This window comes from Halichoeres trimaculatus, unplaced genomic scaffold (assembly GCF_033239565.1).
Source record: "Halichoeres trimaculatus isolate MK-OKI-2021-1 unplaced genomic scaffold, fHalTri1.1 fHalTri1_scaffold_3, whole genome shotgun sequence".
In the NCBI taxonomy this organism is placed as follows: domain Eukaryota; kingdom Metazoa; phylum Chordata; class Actinopteri; order Labriformes; family Labridae; genus Halichoeres; species Halichoeres trimaculatus.
In genome coordinates, this window is record NW_027437181.1 from 39,966,165 (window position 1) to 39,981,479 (window position 15,315).

The 15,315-nt window shown below is 41.1% G+C and overlaps 1 protein-coding gene across 2 annotated transcripts in view; it reads left to right on the plus strand.

The window, feature by feature from the left end:
* Positions 1 to 2,779: 2,779 nt before the first annotated feature.
* The window catches only part of ankdd1a (ankyrin repeat and death domain containing 1A), a 19,556-nt gene continuing 7,020 nt past the window's right edge, over positions 2,780 to 15,315 (plus strand). For both annotated transcript variants that reach the window (XR_012598059.1, XM_074665643.1), the window contains exons 1-11: positions 2,780 to 2,950; positions 8,340 to 8,443; positions 8,771 to 8,869; positions 10,918 to 11,016; positions 11,144 to 11,248; positions 11,440 to 11,538; positions 13,604 to 13,702; positions 13,806 to 13,904; positions 14,004 to 14,102; positions 14,508 to 14,606; positions 14,724 to 14,822. Coding sequence is in view for 1 of the 2 variants with exons in the window: in XM_074665643.1 (XP_074521744.1) it covers positions 2,917 to 2,950; positions 8,340 to 8,443; positions 8,771 to 8,869; positions 10,918 to 11,016; positions 11,144 to 11,248; positions 11,440 to 11,538; positions 13,604 to 13,702; positions 13,806 to 13,904; positions 14,004 to 14,102; positions 14,508 to 14,606; positions 14,724 to 14,822 (1,035 nt within the window). In the remaining variant the exon portion in view is untranslated. The remainder of the gene's footprint in view (positions 2,951 to 8,339; positions 8,444 to 8,770; positions 8,870 to 10,917; positions 11,017 to 11,143; positions 11,249 to 11,439; positions 11,539 to 13,603; positions 13,703 to 13,805; positions 13,905 to 14,003; positions 14,103 to 14,507; positions 14,607 to 14,723; positions 14,823 to 15,315) is intronic.

A 15,315-nucleotide genomic window follows, 5' to 3' on the forward strand; every position in this document is an offset into this window, starting at 1 on the left:
CCTCATTTTCCGTTTCAGAAACAGACTGGTGACTATGTCCATGTTTTATACAGTCTATGGTCACGTTCCTTCAACTCATCCCAGCTTGAAAGAAGTCTGACTGAGTCAGGCTTTTTTTTAATGTGGCTGCTGTTGAGTAAGGGCTTCAAAACTCTGTATTAGAAACAGATGGGTGACATCACAGAGACTAAGTCCATGTTTAATAAGGACTGTTGGCACAACATAAAGGACTAGGGAGACCAGGTGCCTACAAGCCATGTGGGATAATGTTTGTGTGGGACAATGTGTGACAGGGTACCACGATGCTGTAACATAGTATAGATTTTTAAATATTGTTTTTCTAACTCTAAAACATTAACATTTCTATTGAGGCCAAACTTATAAATATGAATAAACATTGATCTGGTTGCACATAGTATCCATGTTTGTGCAAAAAATCCTTGAATGGATTTTTCTTTTCAATTCACAAGACAAGTTCATGCATTTGTCACAGGATAATAATTATTATAAAAACTTTTCAAAAAATTCACTTTGGAAAGTTAAAAAATGAAACTAGAAGTTTCTTAGAGCTTGTGAAATATTGTGATTGTAAATATTTAGAGTATCAGCTACTTTTTTTTTTTTTTACATTCAGTGCATGTTCCCTCTATGGAGGACTCAAACTGCCAAAATGAAAAATAAATAAAAGTGGAAAAAAAATAAAAATAAAAGATCTACTTCAAAAAATTCATGTAATACGAGAATTGTGCTCAACTTGAGTAAAATATATTGTTACGTCTATCCGCTGGACGCTGCACTGATAATGATGCTGATTCAGGAACATTAGTGTTTTTATTTGCTGGTCAAACTGTCGACCGCTATCATGCCAACTCAAAACAGGAAGAACAAAACACTAAATGAAGATCATCATCTGCAGCTCACCTACTCTTTTTCTCTCACACTCACACAGACCTTCTCCCCTCCCTCCTGCTGCTCTCTGACCCGCCCACAGCCGTCCTGGTGCCTTTTGGCTGACACCAGAGAACCATGTAAGTGGAGGAAGGGAGGATGAAACTCTGGAGCTCTAAGGACTTGTGTGCTTTCCCCCCTGTATATTTCCTCTTTCTGTGGCTGCTGGCAAACATGCATCATAGATTTCTGCACTCACATGAGGATCAACCAATGGGTAAACAGTTCATCCCAAGACACGCTGAGGACTGCCCCCTCCTTTGAATAACATTTTCCTCTGTATTTCTGACAGTCTCTGTAGCATTAAATAAATATGAGAGCACAGCACTTTAATTCAATTATTAATAGCTAATTGTTTATTTTGGTATTTATTTCCAAATTTATTTTTGCGTTTATTTTTACCTTTATTTTTAAATTTATGTGTATCTATTTTTATTTTATTTTCACTTTTATTTATTTATTAATTTTTAATTTTGGCAGTTTTGGTCCGCCAAAGTAGAGCACTAAGATCAGTATTAAAGTTAATCACTGTGGTAATCTTGGATTTCAGACTATATATGCTGTAAAACCCTTTGAAAATATTAATAAAAAACACTATTTAATCTTGGATTTCAGACTTAGACTCAGACTTAGGGGTCCCGTGACAATCAGAGCTCTAGTTCTGTACATTACAGACCTTTCTTGGGAGTTATGCTGGCCAGGAGCAGGGATGTGTGATGGGAGCCTCCAAGCATCAGATACAAATGTGAAATTCTGTGGCACTGGAATAGACTGGTTGGGATGTCTGATCAGAGACTCACTCTTTCTTTAAAACCAACAACACGTCATTTATTTTCAATGAGGAGTTAATACATGACATCAAGGACATTAAGAGTTCTATGTTTACTAAAAACAGACAGAAATGGTGTGTCGATGTATAGTGCAAACCAAATCTTTCAACATATTGTCTTGGGACACTAGTTATGAGGCAGAGTCCTTTGTGAAGTATAACTTGGACAAAAGACAGAGATATCTCTGATATCATGATGTGCTCTGCTGCGTTCAGGAACTTTCCCCCGGTCATAAAGACAGGTAGGTTTAACACCAGGAAGAGGGAAGAGGGAGTGTGTAGTAACTTAGGTGAAAGTGAAAATGAGATTCATTTTATGTTTTTCTGTTAGTATTATGATGACCTAAGGGATTTGCTCTTCAGGAAAACGTCTTTGATTAATGCCAACTTTTTTGGTTTGATGACTTTGAAAAACTTGAGGTTTGTTTTAAAAAAAAGAAGCAGAATTGTTGAGATAGCAGATTTTATCTGCAATGCCTGGGAGAAAAGGCAGAGTATTATTTAATGTTGAGCTGGAAAAAGATTTGGCAACTCTGTAACTGTTATGAATTTCTATTTTGTAAACACTGAATTTGTATCTCTGGTCTCTTTTAATCCCATGGAGGTTGGACATTTTTTGTGCATGACATGTAAATAAAATGCAATCAATTGGATATAAATAAAAAAATAGAGTTTTTTTTTAAAATACATCCTTATTGTTAAAAAGTCTTCTCATCCTACAGATGAGGCCATGGCAGTGTGTTCCATCCTGAGCCCTGTCATCACACCCTGGCCCTGCATGTCTAACTCAGTTATAGGTGTCGCTTAATGTTGGGAGTAGCTGTGACTGAAAATGACTTCTTGTTCTTGTTCTTGTTCTTGTTCTTCTTCTTCTTCTTCGTTTTTTAAATCGTATTTTATCATCTTATTTTGAAGGTTAACCCGGAAGTGCGCCCTCTCTAATTTAATTTTCCAGCTTTGCGATTTACTCCGGTCTGGATTCCACACAAACACACACACACACGCACACACACACACACAAACACACAAACGGAGACAGGCTGTGGATGTGTCGCGGCGGGATCCAGCCTGCTGAGCTTCTCTGGGATATAAAGCACAATGAGAGTAGGAGCAGAGAGGAGTATTTGAGCCGGTGAAGGATGGAGGACGACCTGGTGTCAGAGGATGATATCTGTGAGTATCAGTCTGAGGCTCACACAGCAGCTGTGTGTGCACATCTGGCAGCAGCAGCAGCAGCAGCAGCAGCAGGATGTCCGTTTGGAGCTCAGAGTGAAAACAGGGCTCAGCCTACACTGCTCTGTGATCACAGAAACGGTAGTGAATGAGGCTCATGAGGAAGCTTTTACCCTCAGTGTTCATCTATGACCTCCAAGTTTCATTTTCCCGTTCAGCGTTGATCTTCGTGTCTGTTTAGAGGAACACTAACGCAGTCCCTCTTAAACAGTGAAGTTCCTTCGTGTGTAACGGACACTGTCTCAGCGGGATGAAAGCTGTGCTCTATGTGACAGGAAGGTAACCACTGGCATGTCTGTTACAGACTTATTGTTAATGAACATATGAACCAGAAGAGTCCAGCTGGGTTCTGTTGGAAACGAGGTGCTTTTTCCCTCACCTTGTTTCCTGGTGTTCGTTGATGATGATAAGAGATGACGAAGAACGACTCAGTTCTCAATTTGATACTGAGATTTATTGATTACAAGTCGAAAAATGTGAACAGATATAGGTTCTTTTTTTTTTTTTTTTTTTAATTTTTATTTATTTTACCTTTCCCTCTTCACAGACATTCACTGGGTAAAAGAACCCCCACATCTCGTTCCTCGAACCCCTTTATCATTCTTTTCAGCTCCTCCTAGTTTAGACATGTCCAGGGGCGTCACTAGGATTTAGGGACAGGGGGGGCTTCAGCCCCAGGAGCTGCAAATGATCAAATGTGTAACAAACGAAACACAACAAATAGAGTAAATAACTGCTCAACATAGAGGCTAATGCCATGACTCTCGCAGACAACACAATAATAGTTTTGTATTTTGAAGTCAGATTGATACAATTTTGGCACATAAGGAACTAGAAAAGATATAGAATATAATTTATGGTTCTTTTATTAGTCTAAAAATCTCTGAATGGTCTTGCTCCTTTATTTATCAGATTTGCTTTTATCATTTGAGCCAAGTAGGGCTCTCAGGTCGTCTTTAATGGTACCTAAAGATAAAACCAAAAATGGGGAAGCCTCTTTTTATTATTATGAGCCCAGTCTGTGGAACAGCCTACCTAAAGACCTGAGGGTAGCTCCTACTGTTCATATTTTTAAAAGTAAACTCAAGACCTACCTTTTTAGTCTGGCTTTCAGCTCATTGTATTTAGTATAATTTATTTTATCATTTTATTTATTTAAATCCTCTTAACCTGTTTTATTTCTCCTTTTTAGACCAGATATATCACTTCTAATTTTATGACCGCTCGGCTTTAGCTGTTTTTATTACCCACCAAGTTAGGCTATCTCATTTTACCATATTACTTATTCAAATTTTCTTTTATTTATTTTCAGTGTCTTACAGACAAATGACTCTAGCTTTAGACTCACCTTTCCAGTGGAGGTCTCTCCCCTCTCATTCCCTGTGCTCCTCTGCCCTGACTCCTACAGATCAATAGGGATGGCGGAGTCTCTATTATTATCATTATATTCATCATAATAATATGATAATAATTATAATCAATAATCATAAACTACTGTTAGCGGGGGGCTGGAGTTAATCGCTAACTACCATCAGTGATTAATACTTACTTTTTGGAAAAGCCTCCTTATATCCATTCTTTATTGGTGGCTTAAATAAAGACTTCTTGTGTCTTGCTTTACTCCTGAGTCCATGACAAGAAGATAGACTCCATCCTTTCGACTGTCCGTCCAGTAACAAGGAAGAAGAGACGGAGTCAATATGAAAGTTTAGTCTGTCTCTGCCTCATCAGATAAACTCTTCAGCCCTCCAAACGGTCTTGAGTGCCCTTTGTGAGTCGTTTTTACCTCATTAGTTAAGCTAACTTCTACTATCAAAGTATTATCTCCTTCCACTACTAAACAGAGGCTTTGTTTCATAACTTTTGTTGTCCTAGTACCGGATGGTTTTCACGAGAGATGGGACATTCTGAAACGAGTCGACTCTTTTGAACAGTGCTTTTCAGTGAACAAAAAGAAACAATTCTGTGTCTTTGTTTGCAAGCCATTACTGAATACAAATTGCCTGCGCATTTCAGAACAAACAGCTCACTCATAACTGTGGACCGGTTCTCATCGTTCATTTGAAAAAGCTATTTAAAAGACTCAACTCGTTCAGGATTTCACATTTCCTGCAAAAACCACAGCGGTTGTAAGTAGTACATTGAAATGACCTCAAATCATTTAGGGGGGCTTAATGATGTTTTAGGGGGGACTTCAGCCCCTCAAATTAGGCCTAATGACGCCACTGGACATGTCATTTCCCTAGTCTGAGTCTTCTGGTGCGCGTCACATCGTCGCCTCTGTGCTTGTTCACATTGTTGTTCTCTTGGGGTGCAGCAACATCGATAGGTTACCTAAAAAGGAATTATATCATACACATACAGACACATGCAGACGCATACACTCATGGCCTTTGTAAAGACAGACCTTTAACTTCTTCCCTTCTATGTCTGTTTTCCTCAAATTTAAACAAATTTCCACAGTTTCACTTGTGCAGTTGAACTTCCTGTTTTTGACTGCATCTGCAAACCACACTCACTCATGTTAAAACTGAAAGCACATCATTTATCTGGAAAAAAAGCAAACACAAGATTTCTTAGTCACAGCTCAAAGCTAAATTCCTCACATTAAGACTTTTATTTCTTTTTAGTTCTGGGTGATCTGTAGTCTCTCAGGAGCTTTAAACCATCTGTAAAGAAACTTGTTAATTTATGACTGCATATGAGCACATTTTGTTAATATTTTAGCAAAGCACATATACACAAGATAGATATTCTAACAGCTCACAATGAAGAACATATCAATCAGTCTGTAATCACTTATAGCTAATGCAGTTCCGTCGCAATAAACAAGAATATGGTCCAAGCACTCAGTAATTAGTAAGAGCTCCTTTGGCATTTTTGACTGCCTCAGTGTGGTGAGACATTTAGCTCAGGCTGCTCTAAACGCAGCCTCCAGCTGGGTCTGGTGTTTCTCATCTTCCTCTTTAAAAAAAATAATTGCCTCATAGGTTCTCTGGGGACCAGGGACGGAGCCAGGGTTTCAGTTTTGGGTGGGCAAAACCAATTTTGGGTGGGCCGTAAATTACAAAAGTAGTAGATAACTTCTACTACTACTCATTACTTACAACTGACTACTACTTATTACACTATATATCTATCTATCTATCTATCTATCTATCTATCTATCTATCTATCTATATATATATATATATATATATATATATATATATATATATAGTTGCTTTTAGCCTTTGATAGTTGATTGCATTTTATAACATTTTAGTCATTGACTGTATAATTCATGGACATAGCCTCCCTGACGTCACCTGATCATCTGTTTGTAAAACAGATTTTTGAAGTAAATCAGCCAGGGCGGCCATGTTGGAGGTGAGGCAGGCTTTGAGTCTCCACACGAACATCTATCGGGTGTCACGTGAGCTGAGCTGTGCCTCTGATTGGGTGAACTTGCGATCTTTATTTCTTCCAAACTGTAGAGTTAAATAAAAAAAATAAATCACCCTGGTACAGTGTGTGGCGATAGTGTAATTAGCAAAATTAGACGGAAGAGGTTTTTTGTTAATTTTACGAACTGGGGCCTGTTTTTTTTTTGTTTGTTTTTTTTTGTACCAAGCTGTAAATATGTTTATTTGCTGTGAAAACAGCTTTTGTTAGCTTGGTGTGTGACTGTTGGTACTTCTGGAGCCAGCCTTAATCAGACACTGAAGAAACAGCAGATTTTAGTTCTTCCATATTGCCTCATAGTTTTGGTTGGTTATTTCGCTTGGTTTTAGTGCATCAGCCAAAGAGTATCTCTCCAACGCACCAATAGGCTGCACCGCCTCAACTTTCCATTTAGGCTGTAGGAGCAGCACCATTAATCACAGTAGACAAAAATCTAGAGCAACCAAAAAAAAAAAAAAAAGAAGCATAAAGTGACAAAATTCTGCAATATTACTTTTACTATGATTTTTCGAAAAAATATACAAAGAAAGAAAAAAATATTTTTTTTGACATAAAGGTCCAGGGTGGGCCTGTTAGACAGTGGGTGGGCCTGGGACCATTGGGCCCACCCATAAAGCCATCCCTGCTCTGGACAGCAGTGACTTCTTTTTAAGTCTTTAGAGCCCTAGGCAAAAATACACAGTGGGCCCCTCCAACCAGCCTCTATCAGGTTTAAATATTTATTAATCTGACACTAAGAAAATAATATAAAGAAAACACATTTTAATAGTTTACATTTTGTAAAAGGTACCTAACCATTCTCTGACGGTGCTGGAAGAAACTTTGAAATGATCCTGAGGAAAGATAATTAAGTCATAACAATGATGTGTTAATAATGTCAAAAATTATCCAATCAGAGTGTGACATCATTTTCATATTCAACTTTGAGATTCTGAGTTTAGTGTTTGCATGAACTGTTAGCCATAATTATCAAGAAATAAACTTTGATTAATATACTCTATGTGGACTGAAAGGCCTTCGTTTGAGTTTTACTTTTGGTATTTACTTACTGAAATAAATGAAGTTTTCCATCATGACCTCGTTTATTGAGATGCAGCTGTAAAACCAAAATACAAGCTTTAATGTCAGTCTTACTCTGGAGTCTTTGTTTTAATATGGAGACCAAACATGGGTCAGACATGTTCCAGCCTTTGACAAACAAAGAGGAACATAAAACCTTCTTACAGGCTCAGACCTCCAGCAAAACCAGACTGGAGTCCAGCAGCTGTCTGTTGAGACGTGCTGAGACGTGCTGAGACGTGCTGAGGCGTGCTGAGACGTGCTGAGACGTGCTGAGACGGCGTGAGGAAGGGACAGACAGAGAGGGAGAATAAGCCAGAAGCATATCAATCCTCAAAGAGAGGCTATTCTAAATTCTCATATGGTAAACACAGATACAAAGTATCAATGCTGGATGTTCATACTGAGCATGTGCAGATTTTCACACCTCCACATGTTCATCTGTGGCAGAAATCCTTGAATCTTTAAACTGATCAAAACTCTCTGTTCTAAAATTTCTGCCTGTGGCTCCGCCCCTGACAGACATCCAGAGGGCTGGCCAATCAGAGGGAAGGGGTTTTGCGGCATGGGGAGCCTTAAAGAGACAGCAGCTTAAACGAAGTATTTCAGACAAAGGCTGAGATAAGGCTTTCTGAAACACCAGGGAGAGAAAAATTGGCATTTCTCCGATCTGTAAATCATGTAAAGCTACTACAGGGGCGCCAGAGGGCCAGAATAAAGTCTAAAAAAACAACAACATTTCTCGTTAATTGCATATTGTTCTGCCGTAAAACTTTCAGTTTTGTTGTTGGCTTCAGTGCACACTTGTAAATGTTTGTCCTGATAGTGCTGGTGTCAGAGAAGGAGCTCCACGATGCTGCAAAGAGAAACGATTCCGAGAAACTACGGGAGCTGATCAGGAAGGGTGTGGACGTCAAGGCCAAGAACAAAGTAAGCTTCTGTCTCTGTTCTTTCTTCACTGGAAAACATTTACCTGCAGCGCCTCATGAGGTATCTGTTTTTATCTTTAGGAAATACATGAGTCATGCTTTTTTTTGTTCAGCTTTGCTGCTGCTGTTTGAACATCACCAGAGTTTCTTTGTTACTGACTGTTTGGGGCTGAAACTGCAAAGTCGATCATACTTTCCCTTAAATATTCCATCCAGTGTTTGTGGTCTGTGAGATGTGATTTAATTGTATAAGGCTCGTGTTGTTTGAGAAGCGTGTGTAACTTTGTCGATGAACTTGGGCCTTGTCTCTCTTCCCCTCTCTGCAAAGTTTGACCGGAAAGCTCTTCACTGGGCAGCCGGAGCTGGGAACGAGCAGGCTCTGCGTCTCCTCCTGGAACACGACACGGACGTGGATGAGAAAGACTCTGTACGTACACAAGCTGTTGAAAATCTTAACCAAGTTTATATAAATGGATGATCCATGGATGTAGGCTAGAATAGAACTGTATAAACTTCATTTGTTCACAGTGTAGCCCAGAAATTGCCTGTAGCATCATGTTTCTAAGTGGGAGAGACCTGAAAGCCTTGCATCTGACTTGGCATGTCAGCACAAGCTAATCACGGGTATTTGACACATACCTGGTTAGCAGAAAGCTAACCTGCATCGCTCTTCATCCCGTGCTGCTCTCCAAGAGCGAGTGAAAGTGGAGCCAAGCTTCAGCCTCGTTTAGGAAAAGGCTCCAAATGTTTTGGGTACTTTGGTTCTGTTCTTTTTCCTCCATGCTACGTCCACTATCATAGCTGTTATGAATAGCTTCCTCCACTTGATATTATCAATGCACAATCTACTTGCACACTGGGCGCCCTGTGATTGGCTGATGTAACCATGCCTACTCTCAGCCCAGAAACATCCTGAAAGAGCTGAAGCTTCAACATCCAGGCAGAGGAGGGGGTTGAGGCAGAGACAGACACACCTGTACAGAGGCCTGTAGGAGATAATCGAGCAGGATTCTTCCTGTAAAAGATGACATTTTATATTTTTTTATATCTTTTTTTTTATTTTTGAGCTATAACCTGCAGACCCTACCTTTAACAATTAGAGTAATATTCAGAAAGTAGTTATATGTAGTAGTTGTTGTTCAACTGAATTGTCTCAGAAGTACGATGTGATAAAAAGTAACACAACATGGGGTCATTCACATCTCTATGCACAGTTTAGTTAAACATTGAGATGGGGAACAATCCTGTGAAACCCTGGACAGGTGGAGGACTTAAAGGGATAGTTCGGAATTTTTGACATGAACCTGTATGGCATCCTCACCTATAGTTATGTACATCAGCGTAGTCTTACCCCTGTCAGCGTCCTGTGACCCGAGATCTGGTGCGGTTTTGGTCCAGACGAAAGTAGTCCGGCAACATGGCTGGTGTCACGAAAATAAAGCGTTTTTCCTCTCAAAACAATTTGTGTTCAAAAGAGTGAAAAATTTGCATCACAAAACTGCAAACCGGAAAAAAGTCAGACTCCGTTATCACTTGGCACTACTTTCTGGTGCGTATCACTGCGCCGCGCGGTGCATCCAGCTGAGGGGATATCTTTATGAACCTGAATATACTGATGCTGAAATTCGTCAGATGGAGTTAGAACGGACGGAGAGAGAGACGATCACAGTCATGTCGCTCCTGGAGCCACAGCTAGAGCAGTGAAAGAGAGAGTGACAGACAAATGCTGGTGCCCTTGTCAACCTTGGCAGCAGTAGCACTCCAGCATGACTTCATACTTCTGACAAGTGCACCAGCATTTGTCTGTCACCATCACCCTCTCTTTCACGGCTCCAGCTGTGGCTCCAGGAGCGACATGCCTGTGCCTTGTCTCTTTCTCTCCACCTGTTCTAACTCCATCTGACAAATTTCAGCATCAGTATATTCAGGTTCAGAAATAAATCCCCTTGGCTCTGTGCTAAATGTAATGTCATCTTCATCAGTGTCGTAGTCAGACATGTTATCGTTAACTTTTTTAAGTTGTAATGACAGTGACAACACGCGCCGGTCAGCTGGATGCACCGCGCGGCGCAGTGATACGCAGCAGAAAGTAGTGCCAAGTGATAACGGAGTCTGACTTTTTTCCGGTTTGCAGTTTTGTGATGCAAATGTATCACTCTTTTGATCACAATTTGTTTTGAGAGGAAAAACGCTTTATTTTCGTGACCCAAGCCATGTTGCCGGACTACTTTCGTCTGGACCAAAACCACACCAGATCTCGGGTCACAGGACACTGACAGGGGTAAGACAGCGCTGATGTACATAACTATAGATGAGGATGCCATACAGGTTCATGTCAAAAAATCCCAACTATCCCTTTGGCGTTTAAACTTTTGAATTGAAGAGTTTGGCCTTTGGATTGGTGTTTTGGGACAAAGACAGGCCTCACAGTAGGAACAGATCACTGTGGTCTAACTCTGAAATGTTCTGGGACAGTATGGGATGAACGCTCTGCTGCTGGCCTCCTGGTTCGGTCACCTGAAGATCCTGCAGGTCCTGGTGTCGTGTGGAGCACAGCTCAGCTGCCAAAACAAAGTGAGATGATCTGCTTAATGTCGTCACAAACACACACTAAAGGCTCAGTCTGGCTCACTCACTTACTCTTTGTGTGTGTGTGTGTGTGTGTGTGTGTGTGTGTTTGTGTGTGTGTGTGTGTGTGCAGGATGGTCTTAGCATGCTGCACTGTGCGGCTCAGCGAGGCCACATCAGTGTCCTGGAGTTCATCATGGAGGACCTGGAGGACATCCGTTTGGACGGCACTGACAATGTGATTGTTTGGCGTGAATTCGTCTGTATTTGACTTTGAGCACAGCTTTGGTTGTGTATATGAAACTCAATCTCTATCTTTTCTGGACATGATGTTTTGAGCGATCAAAGCATCAAACACGTGGTCTCATGTCTGTAGAGTGTGGTGAACTCTGCAATGTTTCATTAACCTGCTCGTGTCTCTGTGACCAGTCAGGGAAGACGGCTCTCCACCTGGCGGCTGAACACGGACAGATTGAAGTTGTGGAGTTTTTGATAGGGATGGGCTGCACACATGCTCTGAAAGACAAGGTGATAAGAAACACACACACACACACACTCACACACATCCAAACACATCCACACACACACTCATACACAATGGTCATTGTGAACCAAGTTAGCAGAAGTTTTCAAAGTCCACCATCTGAATTGTTGCTCTTTATCACCTTTGTTTGACATGACCACACCTCAGCCGAGGCTCACCTGGTTCAAACACCTCCACCGTCCCCGGGTTTTTAAGCTGACGGATTCATCTTTAAGCCATCGGCACTCAAACACTCAGCACAAAGCAGGATGTGTTCTGACTTTAAATCCTGTCTCTGCTGCCACCTCACACAGCCGGCTCAAAGACGTAACGGCTGATGTACGGGACAAACATACAGCGTTTGCTTGATGTCACGTTTCAAACAACAGAGCTCCCTAACTGTACTGACACATACCTCGTGGTGTTGTATCTGGTAAAAAGTTGTCTCCAACTAAGAGAGTTTGATCCAAAACAAACACACGCCTGGTTAAAGGTCACATCTTTACAACAGGGTGTGTGAGACTCCGGGCCAGAAGGTGCAGATCCTCCTCACAGCAGCTTTAAACAGTGAGCTCAAAGTCTCAAAGATCTTTGAGTTCAGCTCATAAGAAATCGGAGCAAAAACAGAAGTGTTGTGTTTATGTTTTGGTTCAATGTAATGAAATAACTGTTATAAAATAATCAAGTAGATTTAAAGGTGCAGTGTGTAGAAATTAGTGTTTTAGTGACACAGCATTCAGATTTTGGAATGAGCCCATCTGTTGCTCAAACATCACATCACTTGATGACTGAAGCTTTTGCGTTGATGCTGAGGGACATGTCTCACTGCTGGAGAAACCACAGACAGGAAGCTCCTCCTCCCCCTCTGATAGCTCCTGGTCTGTTTGACAGAGCTCACCTTCAACAGCGTAGCACCAATCCACCTCAGACTGTCAGAGAGGAAAGAAAACTGTACCAGAAACACTGAACAATGCAGTTCAAAACAAATATAGCTGCCTGAACTTTCTCCAGTGGTACATTCTACCTTTACCTGTGGAGCAGAAAACAGCCAACTTCAATGTCGTCCTTCAGACCCAACTTTTTCATTCATGACTCCCTGCTGGGAAACTCTATCCCAATGTTAACTCTCCTTTCAGTTGTTGTCCGGGTTTCTTCCTGATTTTTTTTGGACCAAAATGTGATGGATTTACACTCACGTGATCCATGTTTGTCATTCTCCATCATAAAACACTCTCAATACCAATTCTTTCATGCTAAACAACAAAAAATACTCTCTTCTTCTTCTCCTTTTTCTTCTTCAACTACCGCTGTCGTTTTCTTCTACTGTAAAAAAAACAACAGTGCCCCTCGCTTCGTCTCAGGCTGCCTTTCAGGTAGACTTTAGGACCAGCAGCCAGGCTCATGTTGAAAACCACATTTTGCTCTTTCTGTCCCTGACATCTGCCGCAGACAAACATGGCCGTACATTAAGTCTACCTCTGTGACCAGGACCTGCAGTGAAGTGAATATAAAAAGCTTTTTTTTTAACCTTGTAAAAAGAAAATGAAAGTTTTATGGGGATTAATATAAACTTATCTTAACATAGACATTACAGCCCATTTCCACTGTCCGTCAGCCAAATGCTGCCAACTTCTGCACACTGCACATTTAAAAACAGAGTAACATAGGATCCCATTGACCCGTCTCTTGCTGACTTTTCCTTTGTTTGGTCGGTCAGTTCCAGAGTCTGTCCACTGAAGTATATTTGCCCCTGGATGGTCACATTACTATGAAGAACTGTGATAAATTTGAGTTTGATTTTGGTAAAACTACAGCTTTGATTATTTTACACCTCATGTGTGCCAGAGAAGAGCAGCACCCACTTTAAAACCTGAAAAAAAAAAAACTGTGGTATGAATAAGAAATACTAGATGATGTTTTATACACTCCACCTGATGAAGCTGATGGTTTCTGTCACAAAGCATCATCACCTCTGAGACCAGTTTGCAAAGACACTTTAACATTCTCCTTCAAACCATTGCTGTACAGAAAGGAAGCTCGTTGTGACGTGTTGTTATGTCTGGACTTCAGGAAGACAACACTGCAGCACATCTAGCCGCCAAGTTTGGGCACACAGAGGTTCTGCAGAAGATCATAGAGACTGGAGTGGACGTGGATGAAAGAAACACAGTGAGGGAAACCTTCCGTAACCATCACAGTGTTTCTGTTCTGAAGCTTTCTGACTGAAAGGACCTGTGGTCATCAGCATGAGCATGTTTGATTTGTTTTTCAGGACGGGCTCACAGCTTTACACCAGGCGGCTGATGGAGGTCACTGGGAAAGTCTCAAACTGCTGCTGGAGTCTGGCTGTGACGTCAACGCTCAGACCCACGTAAAGTTGCCTTATTTATTATTGAGAGAAGAGACAGGACGAGATCTGAGGCGTGTGAATGTTCCGACTTGGCTGAACCTTGTTTTGTGATGTGCACAGAAGAACCTGACAGCTCTGCACTACGTGGCTCAGCACGGCTTCGACAGAGAAGCTCACCTGCTGCTGGAGGCACGAATTCATCTCAACGCTGTCGACAGTGTGAGTCTGACTTTGAGTTTGGAGCTATAAAAACTGTCCTACCACCACTCAAATGATGTATGTGGAGCTTTTTTCCATCATGGTTTAGATCTGTAGATAATAGACGGTCAGAGTTGGAGCTCTTCAGGCTCAGAGTGATGCACATCAGGTGTGAGGCCTTCACACAGCTTTGTTAGAAAACAAAAACAATGGAATGAAAGGCCTTCTTCTTTATCTGACTTTTCTATTAAAACTCATTTTATGGCTCTGGTAAAGCTGTACTCTCTAAAGCCTTCACATTGAATTAACTTTGAACTAATACAAATTCTTTCACCTGAGCTGTTTTGTCTTTTATTCTTTCAAATCTTTAAATTTTGCACACTTGTGTGTGAAACATGCTCTTTAATGCTCTTTTGTTTGAAACAGCAACATAACACAGCCCTGCATCTGGCCGTCTTCAACAATCATGCAGAGGTTGTTCGGCTGCTGATAGATGCTGACTGTGACCTGGACATCACTGACAGTGTGAGTACGAGCCTGTGCAGGAATCTGGGAGCCAACGTTTCACTCAGCCAAACTCAAAAACAGGCAAAGCGAGAAACACACAGCCCAGTGACGCTAACAGGTTTCTGTGTGTCACAGAGACAACAGACAGCTATGCACATCGCGGCAGAGCACGGCTGGCAGGACCTGGCTGAGATGATGCTCGTCTCCGGGGTTAACCTCAATCTGACTGACAAGGTGCCACACAGCTCGCACTGTCACCGAGCACTGAGGGTTCAGGTTACAGCATGGCTTTGTGTTAGAGCACACTTTAGATCACTGGTTATCAACAGTGGAAGTCCAGTTCTTCCTCTACACTGTGACTGTGAGATTTACTGTTTACACACCTGATTTTGTAACTAGCGATAACAAGTTATCACATGTTTTAGTGTGTATCCCATTAACGGTGTCTTCCTGCCAACTACAGCTGCATCTCAGGAAATGAGAATGTGGCAAAATGTTTAAGTCGTTCAAAAAGGTAGACGTCCTTATTTTATAGATTCAGTCACACAGAAGAACATTTCAGCATTTATTTCTTTTAGTTGTGATGATTAGGCCTACAGTTAATGAAAAGACTAAACTCAGTATCACATTAAAGGGCCTAAGTGAACTGGAAAAGTCTCCTTCTAGATATCTGCCCAATCCTAATCCACACTTTAAAATGAGATTATCAGCACCAACATAGATAATT